Source organism: Physeter macrocephalus, chromosome 5 (assembly GCF_002837175.3).
Source record: "Physeter macrocephalus isolate SW-GA chromosome 5, ASM283717v5, whole genome shotgun sequence".
Classification (NCBI taxonomy): domain Eukaryota; kingdom Metazoa; phylum Chordata; class Mammalia; order Artiodactyla; family Physeteridae; genus Physeter; species Physeter macrocephalus.
Window position 1 is genome coordinate 73,953,044 of NC_041218.1, and position 21,524 is coordinate 73,974,567.

The following is a 21,524-nucleotide window of genomic DNA, read 5'->3' on the forward strand; positions in this document are numbered from 1 at the left end:
GGGAACCTACCTCAACATAATAAAGGCCATATACAACAAACCCACAGCAAACATCATTCTCAATGGTGAAAAACTGAAAGCATTTCCTCTAAGATCAGGACAAGGATGTCCACTCTCACCACTATTATTCAACATAGTTTTCGAAGTCCTAGCCACGGCAGTCAGAGAAGAAAAAGAAATAAAAGCAATACAAACTGGAAAAGAAGAAGCAAAACTGTCACTGTTTGCAGATGACATGATACTATATATAGAGAATCCTAAAGATGCCACCAGAAAACTACTAGAGCTAATCAATGAATTTGGTAAAGTTGCAGGATACAAAATTAATGCACAGAAATCTCTTGCATTCCTATACACTAATGATGAACAATCTGAAAGAGAAATTAAGGAAACACTCCCATTTGCCACTTCAACAAAAAGAATAAAATACCTAGAAATAAACTTACCTAGGGAGACAAAAGACCTGTATGCAGAAAACTATAAGACACTGATGAAAAAAATTAAATGAAATTAGAACACGCCCTAACACCATACACAAAAATGAACTCAAAATGGATTAGAGACCTAAATGTAAGACCGGACACTATAAAACTCTTAGAGGAAAACATAGGAAGAACACTCTATGACATAAATCACAGCAAGATCCTTTTTGACCCACCTCCTAGAGAAATGGAAATAAAAACAAAAGTAAACAAATGGGACCTAATGAAACGTAAAAGCTTTTGGAAAGCAAAGGAAACTACAAACAAGACAAAAAGACAATCCTCACAATGGGAGAAAATATTTGCAAACAAATCAACGGACAAAGGATTAATCTCTGAAATATACAAACAGCCCATGCAGCTCAATATTAAAAAAACAAACAAGCCAATCCAAAAATGGGCAGAAGACCTAAATAGACATTTCTCCAAAGAAGATATACAGATGGCCAAGAAACACATGAAAAGCTGCTTAACATCACTAATTATTAGAGAAATGCAAATCAAAACTACAATGAGGTATCACCTCACACCAGTTAGAATGAGCACCATCAGAAAATCTACAAACAACAAATGGTAGAGAGGGTGTGGAGAAAAGGGAACACTCTTGCACTGTTGGTGGGAATGTAAATTGATACAGCCACTAAGGAGAACAGTATGGAGGTTCCTTAAAAAATTAAAAATAGAATTACCATATGACCCAGCAATCCCACTCCTGGGCATATATTCAGAGAAAACCATAATTCAAAAAGACACATGCACCCCAATATTCATTGCAGCACTATTTACAATAGCCAGGTCATGCATGGAAGCAACCTGAACGCCCATCAACAGATGACTGGATAAAGAAGATGTAGTACATATATACAATGGAATATTACTCAGCCATAAAAAGGAACGAAATTGGGTCATTTGTAGAGACGTGGATGAATCTAGAGTCTGTCATACAGAGTGAAGTAAGTGAGTGAAAAACAAATATCATATATTAATGCATATATGTGTAACCTAGAAAAATGGTACAGATGAACCAGTTTGCAGGGCAGAAATTGAGACACAGATGTAGAGGACAAACGTATGAACACCAAGGGGGAAAAGTGGTGGGGGTGTGGGGTGGTGGTGGGATTAACTGGGAGATTGGGACTGACATATATACACTAATATGTATAAAATGGATAACTAATAAGAACCTGCTGTATAAAAAAATAAAATTCAAAAAAAAATTCCCCTCTATCTGTGAACCTATGAAACTAGAAAATAATCAATACTAAAAATTAAAATGTTTTAACTGAAAAAAAAAAAACAGGAATTAGATTGCTTGCCTTGGAGAAGGAAGAGGAAGGTATAGGGATTAAATTAAATCAATAAACCAAGAGGAACTGTGTTTTTAAAAATAACATTATTAATATAAATTAACAAATACTGCTTTAAAAATCATAGGAAATGAAATACCCCTTTAAGGGAAAATACAAGAGTATAATTTTGTGCTATATCTTATCTCAAATTCTTTCTTTCTGCTTTTTATTTTTGCAAATTATCTAAACTACTATGACTGCTGGACCTAACTGATCCTTCCCTTAATATGTGAAATCTTTGCCCTTCATCAATAAAGGACCATCTATGTTCACTTCTACTTGCTGTAGTAGAAGTTTGTGTCTTTCAATCAGCTGAACTATTGTACTAAAATTTATCTTTGAATATTGTATTTTACACTTATTCCTAACCTTCCTGTGTCTCTACCTCACCTAATTGCAAAAGGAATTAAATCCAAATATTGAAGATAATCTCTCCCCTTCACCCAGCCCTTTCCACAACTATGTTTTTGTTAATCAAGATAACCTTGGCATCTGTCTATAAATGATTGAAGTGGGGAGCCCCCCACATTTCAAGAGTACTGCTTCTCACTCTTTCACCAAAAACAGCCATTAAAGGGTCATCCCTGACCAGTTCACTTTCTAAGTGTTTCATGAAGATGACTTCTTAAATTAACTTAAAAAAATATGTAGACATTTAACAGTTACCTAGGGACAGGGATTAAGTAAAGATAATACTAAATCCACTGAGGGCTATGGATATGAGAACACCCAGAGAGCAGGTCGGGGATTATTATTTCAGTTTTAAAGAGAAAATAGAATCTAGGGACGATGACTTGCTCAAAGTTAAATTTTAGAAAATGGCAGAGCTGGGACCTAAATACATCTACCTTGTGAAATCTACCTTGAAATCCAGGATATTTTCCAACTTGCTATACTAGTAATAAAACTTCTGTGTTGCAAGACACTGAGAGATTTGGCTGGTTATTTGTATTTGTTTCATTAGAATGTGGCAACATTTAATTAACTATTTTCCAAAAAAGTGGTTAATATGAAATGACTTTGAGTGGGGGGAAGGCAAAGAGAAGCATCTGATGGAAAGCTTTATATTGTACCTGAAAGTCCCCATGTTTGAAGAGAAGAAGTTCCATTTTTGCAGTGAATGGTTTGTGCTGAAGACACTTTGCTTACCTCCTCAAAGCCTAGGCTGGATGTCTGGAGAATGCACAGACACTTATCACTGTCTCTGAAATTCCAGCCACAATTGAGTCCTGGATGTGGGGGAAAGATCATCTTGCTGTGGCTTTGGGTTAGAAGTAGGAAAATTCAGATGGAGGGAGTATCATCACCAAGACGGTAGAACAGGAGAACTGAGCCTCTGTCCCCACACAAAGATCAATAATTACACAGCTATCCATGAACAGAAACAGCCCTGGGAGAGCTCAGATGTCCACCTTAGAAACACCAGCAACACAGTGGAACAAAAACCCTGAGGCTAACTGGACAAAAAAGGAAGAACAGCTTAATTTTGCCTGTGTCATCCCATCCTCCAACTTGGCATTGCTCAGCACCAAGAGGGAACTCCCCAGGTAGAAGGAGTTTCCCTCACTGGGAAAGGGAAAACAGGGGTAAACAACCAGCTTCCCCAGCCTTTTGGGACACTGCAGGAAAAGACCCACTTCAGTTTCACCTCACCCAGAGAGCAGCAAAGCTGAGATGTATAGAGATGGCTAGGAACAGGGAAGAAAGGCATGGGGGCTACCCGTATCAGTCATGCATGGGAGCAACCATACTTCCAGTGACCTGCTCTTCAAGGACCCCAGCAGCTTTCACCACTGAAGAAACCAATGGCCAGTACAGCCACGTTTGACCCCCTGCAGATTTCACCATTGAAGTTTGTACCTCACTGGTTTTCACGTTCATGGTCACCAACTGTCTGAGTCCCTCCTCGTTCCCTCCCTGCCACACACACACACAGCTTGGGACCCATACTGGTGATCAGCCCCAGCCTCTGTGGTTGCACAAGTGCAAGATGCCCACCTAAACCCTGCTGTGTACCTCCACGCTGCCAGCCTGACTCCCATCACCAGCCTCCACTGCTCTGTGCCTTCCTGTGGCAAGAGCTACAATCATAGAAGTCCATGCTGACAGCCAAGGCCCCCACAAATGCCTGTGGGCCAGGATTCAGTCCTTTCTCCCGTTACTGGCCTGAACCTCAACTTCAGCTAGCTCCTCCAGCTGTGTACCTGCACCCACCTTGGCCCAACTCACATCACAAACCTCTACTACAATGCTCACACCTGTGGTGAGACCCTTCCTCCATGGCAGTGCACCCCTACAGCCAAGGCCTCCAAAACTGCTATGGGCCCAAATCTGGCCCTGACTCCTGTCACTGGCCTGCACTGCTGGGCTCAATGTCAGTTAGCTCCTCCAGCTATGTGCTTGCACCCTGCCAGCCTGAGTTCCGACACCAGACTCCATTACCATGGCCCCATGGAAAGACCCTGCAATCACAGGAGTGCATGCCTAGAGCCAGTGCCCCCACAGCTGATACTGTACCTGTGGTTGGCCCTGGCCCTTGCCACTACATGTGTGTCTGAAACTTGCCCGACACTACACAGGCACCTGAAGCTGGCCCTGCAGTCAAGTATGTGAACCACTAGTTCCAGCCACTATAGCACCTACCCTGGTCCCTAGCTGCTGTATCTGAAGAAGATGCTGAAGACCCCAAAAACCCTTAGTCCAGAACCCCCCCCAACCATGGTACTCACCAAGGGCCACATAGTTGTCATTGGTGTGGACCTGAAAGGCCTGAGCCAACAAGATATCATGGCCCCCTGCCCCAGACCCAGAGCCACAGGGATCACGAAGAGGCAGAGAAACATAACACCACCAAAGGATCACAGTAAACTTCTGCTAACTGACCCCAAAGAAATGGAGATACATGAATCGCCTGAAAAAGGATTAGAAATAATTTTTCTAAAGATGCTCAGAGAGTTGAATTACAAGAGAACACCAATAAACAATTTTTTAAAAATCAGGAAAATAATACCAGAACAAAATGAGAAGTTCAAGAAAGAGATAGAAGACATAAACAAGTACCAAAACAGAAAGTTTGCATTTGTAGAATACAATAACTAAATTAAAGAATTCAATAGAGTTAAACATCAGACTGAATCAAGCAGAAGAGTCAATGAACTTGAAAAGAGATGATTTGAAATTATCCAGTCAGAGGAGCAAAATGGAAAAAAACAAAACAAAACAAGAAAGGGGATGTAGAAAGCCTGTGGGACTTATGAGACACCATTAAGACAAACAACCTATGAATTATTAGAGTCCCAGGAGGGGAAGAGAGGAAAAAAGGAAAAGAAAGCTTATTTAATGTAATAATGGCTGAGAACTTCCCAAACCTGAGGAGAGATTTGAACATACAAGTTCATAAAGCTAATAGGTCAGCCCCAAATTTCAATCCAAAATGATCTTCTCCAAGACTCATAATAAAACTCAAAAATCAGAGACAAAGAGAATTTTAAAAGCAACAAGAGAAAATTTTTCTCTCATACAAGTGAACCTTCATAAGCCTTTTAGTGGATTTCTCAGCAGAAACCTTGCAGGCCAGGAGAGAGTAGGATGGTATATTCAAAGTGCTGAAAGAAAAAAACTGCCAACTGGACTACTTTACCTGGCAAAGTTTTCCTTTAGAAATTAAGGTGAGATAAAAAGACTTTCCCAAACAAAAAAAAAAAAGTTGAAGTAGTTCATCACCACAAGACTTTCCTTACAAGAAGTGCTGAAAGGAGTCCTTCAAGCTGAAAAGAAAGTACGATAACTACTAACATGAGAACATATGAAAATGTACAACACACTGGCAAAGATAAGTATATAGTCAGATTCAAAATACTCTAATACTATAATATGGTGATGTGTTAAACACTTAACTCTAGGATAAAGGTTAAAGGACAAAAGTATTTTAAATAGCTATAGCTACAGTAATTTGTTCATGGATACACAATATTAAAAAAAATCATGACATCAAAAACAAACTATAACACACCATTGAAAAGTAATTATACTCCAATAAAGATGTTTAAAAAAATACTATAGACAGGAGGAGTAAAAGGGTAGAGTTTCGTATGCAATTAAAGTTAAGTTGTTGTCAGCTTAAAATTAGACTGTTACATCTATTAGATGTTTCAAGTAAGCCTCGGGGTAACCACAAAGCAAAAACCTATGGTAGGGCTTCCCTGGCGGCACAGTGGTTAAGAATCCACCTGCCAATGCAGGGGACATGGGTTCAAGCCCTGGTCCGGGAAGATCCCACATGCTGCAGAGCAACTAAGCCCGTGCACCACAACTACTGAGCCTGGGCTCTAGAGCCCACGAGCCACAACTACTGAGCCCACGTGCTACAATTACTGAAGCCCATGAGCCTAGAGCCTGTGCTCTGCAACAAGAGAAGCCACTGCAATGAGAAGCCCGTGCACCCCAACGAAGAGTAGCCCCCACTTGCTGCAACTGGAGAAAGCCTGGGCGCAGCAACGAAGACCCAATGCAGCCAAAAATAAATAAATAAATTTATTTTTTTTTAAAAAAGAACCTATGGTAGATAGGTAAAGATAAAGAGAAGGGAATTAAAGCATACCACTATGGGAAGTCATCAATTTAAAAGGAAGGCATTAAGAGAGGAAGAAATGAACAAAGTAAGTACAAAACAGAAAGAAAACAATTAACAAAATGGCAATAGTAAGTTGCTAACTATCAATAATTATTTTAAATGTAAATGGCTCAAAGTGAAGGTATGGAAACGGTTATTCAATGCAAATAGAAAACAAAATAGAGCAGGAGTAGCTATACTTATATCTGGAAAAAAAAAGACTTTAAGTCTAAACTGTAAAAAGAAACAAAGAAGGTCATTATATGGTGATAAAGGGATCAATTCATTAAGAGGATACAATAATTTTAAATACATATACACCCAACATCCGAGCATCTAAATACATTAAGCAAATACTAACAGATCTGAAGGGAATAATATAGACAATAGTACAATTAATAGTAGGGAACTTCAATACCACACTTTCTACAATGGATAGATTATCCAGGCAGAAAATCAATAAGGAAACACTGGACTGGATCTATATTTTATATCAAGTGGACCTAACAGACATATACAGAACATTCCATGTAACAGTAGGAAAATACCTATTCCTCTCAAGTGCACATAGAACATTCTCTAGGATAGGTCATATGTTAGGTCACAGAACAAGTCTTAGCAAATTTTAAAAGACTGAAATCATACTAAGTATCTTTTATGACCACAGTGGTGTGAAACTAGAAATCAGTAACAGAAGGAAAATTGGAAAATTCACAAATGTGTGGAAATTAAACAACACAGTCCTGTATAACTAATGGATCAAAGAGGAAATCAAAGAAAATCAAAAGTTATCTTGAAACAAACAAAAATGGACACACAGCATAACAAAACTTATGGGATGCAGCAAAAGCAGTGCTGAGGCAAATTTACAGCATTAGATGCATACATTAAAAAAAAAACCTCAAATAAACAACCTAACTTTACAGCTTAAGGAACTAGAAAATGAACAACAAACTAACCCCAAAGTTAGGATAACAAAAATCAGAGCAGAAATAAATGAAATAAATAATAGAAAAGCAATAGAAAAGAACAACAAAACTAACAGTTGGTTTTTTAAAAAGATTTTTAAAATTGACAAACCTTTAAATAGACTTACCAAGAAAAAAAGAGAGAGGACTCAAATAAAATTATAAATGAAAGAGGAGACATTATAGCTGATACCACACAAATACAAACCATCACAAGAGACTACTATGAACAATTATATGCCAACAAATTGGACAACCTATAAGAAATGAGTAAGTTCCTAGAAGCATACAACCTACCAAGACTAAATCATGAAAAAAATAGAAAATCTGAACATACCAATAATGAGTAAGGAGATTGGATCAGTAAACCAAAACCTCTCCAAAAAGAAAAGCCCAGTCCCAGATGGTTTCACTGGTGAATTCTTCCAAACATTTAAAGAAGAATTAACACCAGTTCTCAAACTCATCCAAAAAATTGAAAGCCTGCCCTCCCTCCCTCCCCACCCAAAAACTGGTGTCTGACAGACATTACCTGTCACAGCTGCCTTTCACAAGGTCACACCTCCCAGACTCACCATGGGACCTGGGTTAGGTGACAATCCCCCTTTCTGGTCATCTGTATCTTTTTTTTTTTGGCTGCGTCAGGTCTTAGTTGTGGCATGTGGGCTCTTCGTTGAGATGCGCGGGCTTTTCTCTAGTTGTAGCACATGGGCTTCTCTCTAGTTGTGGCACGTGGGTTCCAGAGCACTTGGGCTCTGCAGTTTGCAGCACACGGGCTCTCTAGGTGTGGCGTGTAGGCTCAGTAGTTGCAGTGCTCGTGGCGCGTGGGCTTAGTTGTCCCGCAGTATGTGGGATCTTAGTTCCCTGACCAGGGATTCGTCATTTGTATCTGAATATCTGATTTACTGATTTAGGGAATCTATCACTCCTAAACTCATTTTATGCAGCCACTACCCTGATACCAAAGCTAGATAAGGATACTGCAAGAAAAGAAAACTATAGGCCAATATCCCTGATGAACATAGATACAGTAATCCTCAGCAAAATACTAGCAAACCAATTTCAACAGCACATTAAAAGGATCATACACCATGAGCAAGTGGGATTTATCCCTGGGAGCAGGGGTGGTTCAACATATGCAAATCAATGAATGTGATACACCACATTAATGAAATAAAAGATAAAAATCATTGTCTTTTCAATAGATGCATAAAAAGCAGCAGACAAAATTCAACATTCTTACATAATAAAAACTCTCAACCAAATTGGGTATAGAAGGAACATACTTAAATATAATAGAAGCCATATATGACAAACCCACAGCTAACATCATTCATACTCAACAGTAAAAAGCTGAAAGATTTCCCTCTAAGATCAGAAACAAGACAAGGGTTTCTTAACATGATCCTGTACTTGTATGTAAAAAATCCTAAAGACTCCACCAAAAAAAAAAAAAAGAACAGTAATAATAAATGAATTCAGTAAACCTTCAGGAAAAAAATTAAGATCTATATACCAAAAACAGTAAGATCTGATGAAACAAATTGAAGAAGACACAAATAAATGGAAAGATATTCCACGTTCATGTATCAGAAGAGTTAATATTGTTAAAACATCCACACTATTCAAAGTCACTGATAGATTCAATGCAATCCCTCTCAGAATTCCAATGGCATTTTTCACAGAAATAGAAAAAAATCCTAAAATTCAGTGGGATTACCAAAGACCCTGAATAGCCATAGCAATCTTGAGCAAGAACAAAGCTGGAGGCTTCACACATCCTGAGTTCAAATATTACAAAGCTGTAGTAATCAAGAGTATGGCATTGGCATAAAAACAGACACATAGACCAACGGAACAGAATTGAGAACCCAGAAATAAACCCTCACATATACTGTCAACTAATATTTGACAAGGGAGTCAAGAATACTCAATGGGCTAACAGTAATCCCTTTGATAAATGGTGTTGGGAAAACTGGACATTTATTCATATGCAAAAGAAAGAAACTGGACCCCTACCTTATACCACTCACAAAAATTAACTGGAAATGCATTAAGAACTTAAATGTAAGACTTGAAACTATAAAACTATTAGAAGAAAACAAAGAAAAAAAGCTCCTTGACTTTGGTCTTTACAATTAATTTTTTGGATATGACAACAAAAGAAAAAGCAACAAAAGCAAAAATAAGCAAGTGCAGGGGCTTCCCTGGTGGCGCAGTGGTTAAGAATCCGCCTGCCAATGCAGGGGACACAGGTTCGAGCCCTGGTCCTGGACGATCCCACATGCCGCGGAGCAACTGGGCCCGTGCACCACAACTGCTGAGCCTGTGCTCTGGAGCCCGCGAACCACAACTGCTGAGGCCTGCGTGCCTGGAGCCCGCTCTCCGCAACAGGGGAGGCCACCACAGTGAGAGGCCCGTGCACCGCAGCAGAGAGTAGCCCCCACTCGCCGCAACTGGAGAAGGCCCGCATGCAGCAACGAAGACCCAATGCGGCCAAAAATTAAAAATAATAATAATAATAAATAAATTTATTAAAAAATATAAGCAAGTGCAATGACATCAAACTAAAAACTTTTGCACAGCCAAAGAATCAACAAAGTGAAAAGGCAACCTATGAAATACAAGAAAATATTTGCAAACCATATATCTGATAAGGGGTTAATATCCGAAATATATATGGAGCTCATACAATTCGATAGCAATAAATAAGTAAATAAATTAACTCAATTTAAAAATAGGAAAAGGACCAGCATAGATATTTTTCTAAAGAAGACATACAAATAGCCAACAGGTACATGGGAAGGTTCTCAACATCACTAATTATCAGGGAAATGCAAAGCAAAACCACACGGAGTTATCACTTTACATGTGCTAAAACAGCTTGCCTCAAAAAGACAAGAGATAACAAATTAGTGAGGATATGGAGAAAGGGATCTATTTGCACTGTTGATGGGAATGTAAATTGATGCAGCTGCTATGGAAAACAGTATGGAGGTTCCTCAAGAAAGTAAAAGTAGAAACCATGTGATCCAGTAATCCCACTTCTGGGTATATATCCAAAGGAAACAAAGTCACTATCTTGAAGAGGTATCTGCACTCTCATGTTCATTGCAGCACTATTTACAATAGCCAAGACAAGGAAACAACCTAAGTGTCCAGTGATTGATGAATCCACAAAGAAAATGTGGTATATACATACAACAGAATATTATTCAGCCATAAAAAAGAAGGTTCAACGTGGCTGAAACTTGAGAGCATTATGCTAAGACAGAGAAGGATAAATACTATATGATCTCACTTATATGTGAAATCTAAAAACATTGAACTCTGTATATGAGATAATGGATGTTAACTAAACCTATTGTGGTAATCATTTCACAATATATTTGAGTCAGACTATCATGCTGTACACCTTAAACTGATACAGTGAGGTTTGTCAATTATTTACAATAAAACTGGAAAAAAAAATGTTGAACTCATAGAAACAGTAAATTGATGGTTAACAGGAGCTGGGAGATAGAGGAGATGGAACGATGTTGGTCAAAATGTACAAGCTTCCCTGGTGGCACAGTAGTTGAGGGTCCGCCTGCCGATGCGTGGGACACGGGTTCCTGCCCCGGTCCGGGAGGATCCCGCATCCGCGGCTGGGCCCGTGAGCCGTGGCCCCTGGGCCTGGGCGTCCGGAGCCTGTGCTCCGCGGCGGGAGAGGCCACAGCCGTGAGAGGCCCGCGTACAAAGAAAAAAAAAAGGTACAAGCTTCCAGTTATAGGATGAATAAGTTCTGGGGATCTGATATACAGCATGATTACTGCAGCTAACAATACTGTATTGTATACTCAAAATCTGCTATGAGAGTGAATCTTAAATATTCTCATCATAACAACAAAAATGGTAGTTATGGGAGGTGAAGGATATATTATTGTGGTAAACATTTCACAATATATATGTGTATCAAATGGTCACATTGCCTTAAACTTATACAATGTTATATGCTGATTGTATCTCAATAAAGTTTGGAAAAAGTAAATAGGAGAACTCAGTCTCCATTGGAGTATCTAGTTTGAGGATTCTATACCTGTATAATCCACGTATTCTCAAATGTAAATAAGTTTGCATGTTATGTATAAATCAGTTTAGTTACTTAAATGTTTTCCTTAATTTAAAAATTTTCTTGTGGGAATGCTGATAATTTTAGTTTGGAAAGATTTTAATAGAGTATGACTCATTTAAATAGCTTTTATCTTATATAGCAGCTCTAAACACTTTCTCACAACCTCCTTATCCAGTATACTGTTGGACAGGCTATAACTTCCTAAGAATTTTTTTTTTTAAGTATTCCACATGGACTCATTTGGAACTCTCTCTTTTTAGTAATGTTAAATAATGAATACCTAATATTTCTCATTCTTTAGAGGATGCATTAAAATCTTTTTTATTACTATTCCATGGATAAAATCTTTCAGTGTTTTAAATTTATTATAAAAATGCTAAATTAAAATGGCAACTACCTTATTTGTAGATACATAGAAATCTTGGTTTTTTCTTTATATATCTATAGAATAACATGGCTAAATTGTTCATTTGTCTTCATTAACAAGTGTTCCAAATATAGCAATTTGTTCTAATAGAAAAGTAATTCATTATAGAATACTGGCAAGTAGAAAATCAGTATGAAAAAGAAAACTTAAACCACCTACCTATTATTCCACCACCCAGAGAGAACTATCTTCCCAATATTGCGTTTCCTTACGGTAGCACAGGCATAACTGTATCTGTGTACCATTCAACAGTTTTATACATATGTTAGATGATGAGGGGACAAATCCAGAGTTAAATAACTACTGCCTCATAGTGTGTATTGTTTAGAAGTCCGTTTTATCTCCTTTATTTTTTTTTAACGTTCACTAATTCTGTAAGGAACATCTTTTTTTCCTCACGGGCTTTAAACTTGAAACCACAGCTTCACAGAAGTATAGTTACAACATTCGCAGTTGCAACATTAGCAAATCGCAGAGCCCAGACTCATACTCAATTCTCCCGGCATCTCAAACCCCAGCGTTCTTCCCTCAGCAATCCAGCTACCTCATGCATTTGGATTCCTGCTACAATTTGTCCTTTTGACTAAATTAAAAATCATTCTAAAAGTTTGCCTTAAAACACCCTCAGAGTGTTACTAAATTAAGGCTAAATCTCAAGTATAAATTTTCAAGCAATTAGTTTTGGTTTTGCCAGAGCAGAACACCCCTCAGATGACGCCGAATAAAAACTATTTACACACTACCATAGTGCGTTTCTTGTAAAAACGTTGGGTCTGTAGCAGTGATTTGCTAATCAGATTCAGAATTTGATTTGAAATGCCTCCGGCAGGCAGCCAATCCAGTTATGAAAGAACAGAAGCAAAAAAACCAGAGCCCTGGTGAGTCTCCTCCAGAAGCTAGCTGGGTCCTTTGCTCTCGTTAGCAAACTGGTTCCATAGGAAATCACTGTAATTGCTCCTAAAATAAAATATCATAGTTAATTTTTTCAATAAATTATTGGACTGTACTAGACACAAAACATGTACATTTTGGAATCTAGAGTTATAAAATATTCTGACATGTTTTAATATAAACAGGAACATTTCCAATGATTGCTTGGATCGAAAATGTTTTTCCACTTGACATTTGTTTATGCTTCCTAGGAAAGAAACTCTATTTATGGATAACTGAATAACACAAATAAACATCAGAGAGAGCTGAAAAATCAGCTTTGATTATGCATGAAAATCTACAATGTCATTGTGTACTCTTATGCTGTATTCTGATTGCCTGTTTATTTTTACAGAACTGCTGGTGAGCCTATGGAAGAGGAGCCAGCCTTGTGAAGCGCCAAGTCCTCCCCAGCCTTCCCCACCCCCGATATTTCCTGTGTGTGACATCATTGCATATCCCCCCGCCACCCCAGCACCCTCAGACATGTCTTGTCTGCTGCCTGGGTGGCACAGATTCCATGGAACATAAACACTGGGCACAAAATTCTGAACAGCAGCTTCACTTGTTCTTTGGATGGACTTGAAAGGGCATTAAAGATTCCTTAAAAGTAACCGCTATGATTCTAAAGTTACAGTAAACCACGATTGGAAGAAACTGCTTCCAGAGTGCTTTTAATATGCTGGGTGACCCACTCCCAGGCCCAAAGTATGAACTAGAAACATCCAGTACAGCGTTAGATACTGTTAATTACAGATGGTATGACAGCCAGCGAAATTTTGGGCAAAACCTTAGAAATCTCATTCCTGACATTCTGATCAGTTTTTTATTGGGAACTTTTTCGTCAAACAGTCTTAAATTGTTTACAGGATTTGCTTTCAGCTATGAAAGGATAGCAATTCCCGACAGATCACGGGGGTTTTTTTGTTTTGTTTGTTTTTGGCCTTTGTTTTAACATATGGTTCAACTCTTGCTAGGAAGAGTCCAAGATGGAGGAACCAGGATGAGGCTTTTTTCAGTGGAATAAACCACACTGTATCTCAAAGTCCAATGCCAAAGCAACCTCACACATTTTATGTAATGGTGCAATATTTTATATCACATTTTTTGAGAAAAATTACCCTGTTTCCCTAACATCCCTCTCTGCATTCTCACACACAGGAGATTCGCAGTTGATTTAGGATGAAGTCTCCTTCCTCCCTCATACATCCCTTGCTCTGGTGACAGTAGCTCTGAGCATATGTTCCACGGAGGATTTTCAGTGTCTTTGAAAAGTGCATAACTTTTCAAAGGCCATCTTAATTTGTTCCAAATCTATCAAGAACTTATTCTCTCACTTTTATTTTTCTGCTTTCCATCACTTCCTTTCTTCTTGCCTTTCATCCTTCCTTCCTATAAAAAAAGACGAGGATTACCCATAATCTCCCCAATTACTCAGGAGCTTTGAGGACTCAGTTTATTTTCTTGCTTCCCAGGTTAACACAGCTGCTTGGTCTGATGTGTTCTTTTAGCTGTAAAACCATTGAGGGCTTAAGCAATGTTACTGAATTTTCTAGATCTTTGAAATGTGTTAATGAAGGCCTTGCTTATTTGAAGTCACCTTGAATTGAGTTATCCTTGAAGTTGTGCCTTCATGTGAAAAAAACAACACGAACTTAACCTTTACACATGTTGCCTTAGTGTCAAAGGCTAAAAATATAGGACATTTCTGAGATTAAAAGCAACTTACTAAATATAAGTAGGTTATCCCCCTACCTCCCCAAATTCTATTTCAATGTGTAACTCAGACACCTAAAGACACTGATGTAGAATACCTCGCAGTATTTAATATCTGACAATGCTTTCAAAAGAGTTGATGTTTCTTTTTATATATTTTCCTAACTCAAAGGATATATTAAAGCCATAAGTGAAGATTGTCATGCTTTTATTCAAAAATCTGAAAGAAACCTTAATTAAAACAAGGTTTTAGGGAAGGCCATGATATGAAAGATATGGGACAATATGGTTTTAGTTAAAGAGGACTCCAACCTGTAAATCAAAGATGAAAGATTTCACTCAAGTAGAATTATATAACTCCCTTTTGTTATACAGTCAGACCATATTTTTCATGCATTTGGTTTTTTTAGGATTACCATTTTAATTTTAAAGACTTTTATTACATATACAAAAATGGCTCAATACTTGGTTTAACATCTTAGAAATTTGAGACACCCTTTGAAATAGGAAATTTGAAATGGAATGTAACTCAGTATTAGTTAAAAATTACTTTCATTGCATAAGGGTAAGGTCAATCTAGATTCACAATAGTAATGAATTTTTTCCATGACATTTTTAGAGAAATTCATGCCAGTCATATTTGCTAGCTCTTGCTGTTTCTGCTGTAATTACTCGAGGAGATTTTACTTAAAGAAACCAAAGGCTTAAAAAGAAGAAGACAACCCCCACCCTTTAAAAAGGAAAGCTATAACATACGGTAAGTGGAAACATAATTGTGACTTTTTAAAATCAACTTCATAATTACAAATCTCTATTATTCCTCTCAGTCCTCCCAGATAGTTTTTAGATTTTGAATAAGAAAATGAAACAGTATAATGCAAACATACTAATTTACTGAAGTTTCCTGCAGTTATTTTACCACATACTTAGGCATAGCCATCAATCTGATAAAGCCAAGTCAGTAGGACATCTCCAAGGTTATTTAGATTTAAAATATGACACATTAATGAGTTAATCACACATCCTTCCAAGTGATATGGTACCCAATTGGTTGCAGTTAGAGTCTTTAGGATACATAGAGAGACAGATAAACTATGGAGAGGATTAATCACAGCTGAATGTAGTTGTAAGAACAGAATGCCAGCGCTTTTTGATTATATCGTTACAAGATGTAATGTAGCCCTCAGGGACAGAATGGAGGCTTTTGGAGAATATCAACACTTATTTTGAAATAGAACAGTACTTTTAAAAAGGGTGGTTTCACTTGGTATAGTTTTCTTCACTTATACATTTAATTTTTATTGCTCACAATACTTCCCAGTAAGAGTCTGTTAGAAAAACTCCTCTCTAAGCATTACCAATAATATATCTCTTTCTGATCCATGCTTTGAAGGAAAATCACATAGGCTTTCTCACAATCTCATAATAACTCATATATGAGGAATAAAAATAAAGGTTTTTGAGAAATCTATTACTAAACAATGCCAGGACTTTAATAAGATTTGATAATAAGTCCAAAAAGAAAACGTAAGAAAATTTTCTCAATTATATAGTACAATCTGGGGTTGTATATTAAATTGAAAACCAGACAGTTTTATTAAATAATAAGTAAAATGGACCTCCAATGGTAATAGAGGCTATTTAATCATTGCTTAGTAAATGAGAATATTTTGAGATGAAATATTTTTTAATATTTTAACAAATTTACAACATCAATAGTGGAGATAGAAGTCAGCTTTTGGAGAAAACAGATACTTATGAAAAACTATTGTAAATCGCATTTCCCTTATCAGTTGTAGGAACTGAAATCTTGCCTTCAGTTTTGACTATAACCCTTTGCAAAATTCTCCCAAACCTCTCACTGGCAACATGGTAGATTTAAAAGCAGGACATCTCCTCACAGGAACATTCAGAAACTATAGGGCTGGTCTTGCCCAACAGTTCAGTACTGTCCTATTTCCAAAGGTCATTCTCAAAGCTTTGTGGATTTACTAGGTTTCTTTACAGATTCCATATGGAAGTAAAATCAAATGATCAGTGGAAGTTCTCCTGGGAGAAAATTTCTCTCCAGTCAGCACTTTTATACTTATTTTTTATCCTAGCATTTATGTTTAAGACAATTTATTTAAATATTTTTTACTGTTTATCTTTAGAAAGTTTACTCTCAATTTGTCTCAGTGGAAGTATTAAATGCCTAATAACCACAAAAACAAACAAGCCAAAGGTTTCTGTCTTAAAAGTGATTCATTCTGAGCTTGAAATAATCACTCTGTCAAGGGTTTGACATTGTCACTTCTAGCAGCATCTATCTTGACATTCTTTTCCTGCTTCAGGAATGAAATCACTTGACTTACTGAGAAAAGAGAAGGAAAAAAAAGAAGATGTAGGAAACAACACACTTGTTCAACCATTCCATAAAGAGGGCATTTTCACCTCCAAAAGAAATGAAAACCAGATGATGTATGCTAAGAAATGAAGGCATTTTATTGTTGTCTTCAAAACTGATCATCAGCATGGTCATGATCATCATCAAATGTGTCTTGTGTTCACAAAGGACACAAGTATATTTTGGTCTCCAGCAGTATTTTGTATTATTCACTGCCTTTTTAATGAAGTATTGTAAGTATTACATCATCTTCATCAACACCCTCACTGAAATATGTAAGTGCCTATGTGTGGCTTCTTTCCTGGTCATATTTACATTGAAAATCATAGCCCTAGCCTCCTACCAACTTGCTTTTACTCCATCAATGCTTCTTGAAGCATGGCATGATTGTCATGTGACCAGAGTATACATTTTTAGATGAACATGGTATACTCACACAGGGCTGTAGAACTTGATTTCTCCAAATCAACTGCAGTTTGTTGTTTTTTCTATGATACACCTGGCAGGTTTTATGTAATAGTTTATGCAACACCTGATTCAGTTATTAATATCCTGGAAATAGTTGGGTCAGACAATTGAACCTTAGACTCTTGATCTGGGGCTGCTTCGACCTGACCTCAATGATAGGGTAATAGGGTTGTAACAGGGTTGAAACAATTTCTCAAACCATCTTAATTCTCAAACTGGAACACTTAGTAAATATGTGGTGAATTCACCGTACAGTGCCAATCTTTCTAACCAATAATTTCCTTTCCACCCCTCTCTCCTTCCCTTATCCAACTGCCAATACAAAATTGCCGTATCTAAACTATCAGAATAATTTCTTAAATCTCTACTTTATGTTTCCTAAGTTGAAGCAACCTTGGCAACTTATTTTCTGAGACATCACTAGGTATGCTTTCTTTGTGCCATTTCATATAAACACTCTAGTAGATACTTTTTATCTTCTTTTTTATCTCTTTCTTTCAAGAACCACTTGACTTTTTGCTATTCTTATCTTAAAAGATAAATCAGGTTAATGTGTTTTGGTCTACAGTTTTGGACCTGGCATTTGTTTCATTAATACAGAATTTTTTTTTTTTGTCTCAAATATAGTTTTCCACCGTTCTTGGTACTACCTAACTGTCTTGTGCTAGTTATCACATAGAAGATTGTATATAGACTTTTCTTGCCCTCTGGATGATGTTTTATGAGTCAAACCCACAAGCATAAATTCCAACCATAAGAAAAATATGACAAAAGAGAAATTTTTAAATCAATATAATTTGGAAGTAAGGTATTTCCAGACTATTCAAAGAAAATTGAAGTGCTTTTATTTTTCTGTTTGGGCCTTAGGTACATTAGAGCCAAATGTTGCAACATCAAATAAAATAAGGAGGGTCAAATGTGTTGTGGGACATTGTGGCCATGCCCTTTAGGCTTCATTGTGGTGCCCTTTCTTGGAGTTGGCATTTTATGACATTTGATAGAGATCTTGCAACAATATCTGGCTATTGCTTTTACTAACTTAAAACTTAGTAGAAATGGAACAATTTTTTAAAATATAAGAATTAAGAATTCTAAAATCTGAGGAGGAATGGCACTTCCTTACATATGCAGAGATTGTTTTTAGATAAAAAATCTGCATATGCTCTTTCTAAATTGTAAGATTCTTAAACTCTTTCTGGGTAAGCAGAGCTGGGTTCTATGAAGCTGTCCTTTCAGTGGTGATTGGGTATAACAGGCATGTTGTTAAAAGTGAGTGATCATTGTGTAGATTATAGCCTCGGCCGTTTGTGTCATTTGAAAGCAAATATACTGATATTTTTAAGTAAGGTGGGCAGTGCAGGCAGAAAACCAATATTTATCACTCTTGTGATTAAACACTCTAGACCAGGCTTGTTGATGTATATGCCAATAATCTGGAGTTTCTGGCTTAGTGTAAAATTAAAATGTTTTTTATATTGTGGTCTGATATCTGTTTCTGTAATAAGATCAGTTTGTTGTCCTCCGTGCACCAGTGGTTTTGCCCTTAATTTTTTTGGCTAGCATTCACCAAAATCTATCATCCAGAGCTGCTGAGAAAAATACGTGTTGCCAAACTTCTTTTCTTAAAATTGTGCTGCCAGTGATGTTTTCCCAGATGTGAAAAATAATTATCTAATAAAGGATTAATACCTAATAACAATATCGTTGTTGAACATGCTCATGAACTGTTCACCTTCTATCTGATTCCTTTTTTTGTATTTGAAAATATTGAATGGAAAAGTCAATGGCGTGTTCCAAATTATTGCTGATGTTGTTAATGTCATGATTCTCCTTAAGAGTGTGAAAGATCTCCTTTTGTCTTGTGTTTTCTACTGAATTAGACTTTCCTCCAGTCCTAGTGTGAATAAAAGCTATTTGAAATAAAAGTGTTCTTATTTTTCTACCTCTTTGGTGCCTACCATTAGACTCTGAATACTAGTTATTTGACAAAATTTGTTGAATAAATATTACTAATTATAAATTACTGTGACACTGTTCCACTTTCAAAAAATTAAAAGCTTACTTGCAAGTAAACTCCCTTTATGGTGATGTGAGAATTCACAAAAGAAGAAAAAGTAAATTAAAACAAGAGTGGCTTTTTTGGACTTCCTGGTGGTCCAGTGGTTAAGACTCTGTACTTACACTGCAGGGGGTGCGGGTTCGATCCCTGGTCAGGAAAGTGCTGCATGCCGCATGTTGTGGCCAAAAAAAAACCAAAAAAACAAGTTGCTTTTTGAATGTAAGTTTCTGGTCAGGATAAATAATAATAAGACCTAACAATGATTAAGCACCAACTATGTGCCTGTTACTCTACTGAGCACTGTACCAAAATTATATTATCCATCACATGACTTCTACATCATGTATTATTATTCCCATTTACAGATGACAGCATGGAGCAAGGAAGAGGCTAACTCCTTTACTTGCCCATTGTTACAGATAGTAAGAGGATTAAATCCCTATATGTGTCTATTTAGCTCTACAGTCTGTCCTCCCTACAAATGGCAAACATGGCATGTCAAAGATGGCATACTAAAAGCATTCTTTTTAAAACTATGACTAACCTTCAGAATAAACTGTGTGCTCATTCTCTGCTAACCTCATGATTTTATTAAATTATCATTTTAAATGGATCTAGTAATTGGGGCTAGGTTTGTACACTAAGTACAAGTTACAAAACAGTTTTTTTTTCTCCCTATTTCAACATCTTTCTTTAATCTAGCCAAGAACTCTAAGATGTCTTTGGAATACATATTCCAAACACTTTTGAAATCTATTCCAACGACCAATACTTATTTTTGTATTTTATAACCCCCTGCAATGTTTAATAGTCTAAAACATAACTGTTTCCAATGGACAATGGTTTGGGTTCCTTCTGGGAAAAGACCGTAATATTTTGTCTAACAGAATGTAAACTTGAGATGGAGTGGGTGAGCAGAGTCGGTTTCAATGGTAAACACCTTTGGTTTAATCAGATTTGTCAAATGGCAAATGTTACTTCTTGGTTCTTTGTTTCTTTTAAGTTTTAGTGGTGAAATGATAGCAATTACAAAAGTGGAGTATAAGCAAAAATAAGAATGAATGTTGTAGGTTTTCTGTAAGTGAAATGTAAATAAAAATAGAAGGCTAAAGAATTTCTTCCTCTACCTAACACTTTTAGAGTTAGGTCAAAATACTTCCAAATATTATAATTACTTCTCAGCTTTGTAATATTAACATCAGTATCAATTGCTGTGATTCTCCCAGGTGACCACAAATGGATAATTCCCCACATATCCTAATAAGTACTTTGGAAAAAACTGATTGCTCTTCTTTCAAATGTCATAAGAATAGGAAATAAGATTCAAGGAAAGAGATGAATGAATTCCCTTTTAAAAATCTTTTAAAAACTGGAGATAAATAGAAGAAAGATTGCATTTACCTTAGATCAAGTAAAATTTAAAGTTCTTAGTGTATCTAGAAAAGCCACTATTTGGGACTTCGCTGGTGGTGCAGTGGTTAAGAACCCGCCTGCCAATGCAGGGGACACGGGTTCAATCTCTGGTCCGGGAAGATCCCACATGCCACAGAGCAACTAAGCCCATGCACCACAACTACTGAGCCTGCGCTCTAGAGCCCACGTGCCACAACTACTGAAGCCCACGCACCCTAGAGCCCATGCACCACAATTACGGAAGCCTGCATGCTCTAGGGCCCGCATGCCGCAACTACTGAGCCCGCGTGCTGCAATTACTGAAGCCAGTGTGCCTACAGCCCATGCTGCACAACAAGAGATGCCACCGCAATGAGAAGCCCACACACCACAACGAAGAGTAGCACCCGCTCGCCGCAACTAGAGAAAGCCTGTGCGCAGCAATGAAGACCCAACACAGCCAAAAATTAAAATTAAAATTAAATTAAAAAAAAAAGAAAAGCCACTATTAATTCTGTATTGAAAGCTTATACAGTACATTTAAATTTTTACATAGTCCCACATATATATTTTGCTTTTTCCTCAAAATAATTTTTCCCAAAAATGATTTTAAGACTTAAA

The 21,524-nt window shown here is 37.1% G+C and overlaps 1 protein-coding gene and 1 non-coding gene across 2 annotated transcripts in view; both read left to right on the forward strand.

Annotated features, from left to right (window-relative positions):
* Window positions 1-14,686, forward strand: part of HDAC9 (histone deacetylase 9) — a 604,670-nt gene extending 589,984 nt beyond the window's left edge. Inside the window, exon 27 of the mRNA XM_028490082.2 lies at window positions 13,238-14,686. Coding sequence (XP_028345883.1) covers window positions 13,238-13,277 — 40 coding nt within the window. The 3' untranslated portion in view covers window positions 13,278-14,686. The remainder of the gene's footprint in view (window positions 1-13,237) is intronic.
* A 4,911-nt stretch (window positions 14,687-19,597) lies between these two features.
* TRNAV-UAC (transfer RNA valine (anticodon UAC)) lies at window positions 19,598-19,670 on the forward strand. The gene has a single exon. It is a non-coding gene; the product is annotated as a tRNA-Val (tRNA).
* Window positions 19,671-21,524: the final 1,854 nt, after the last annotated feature.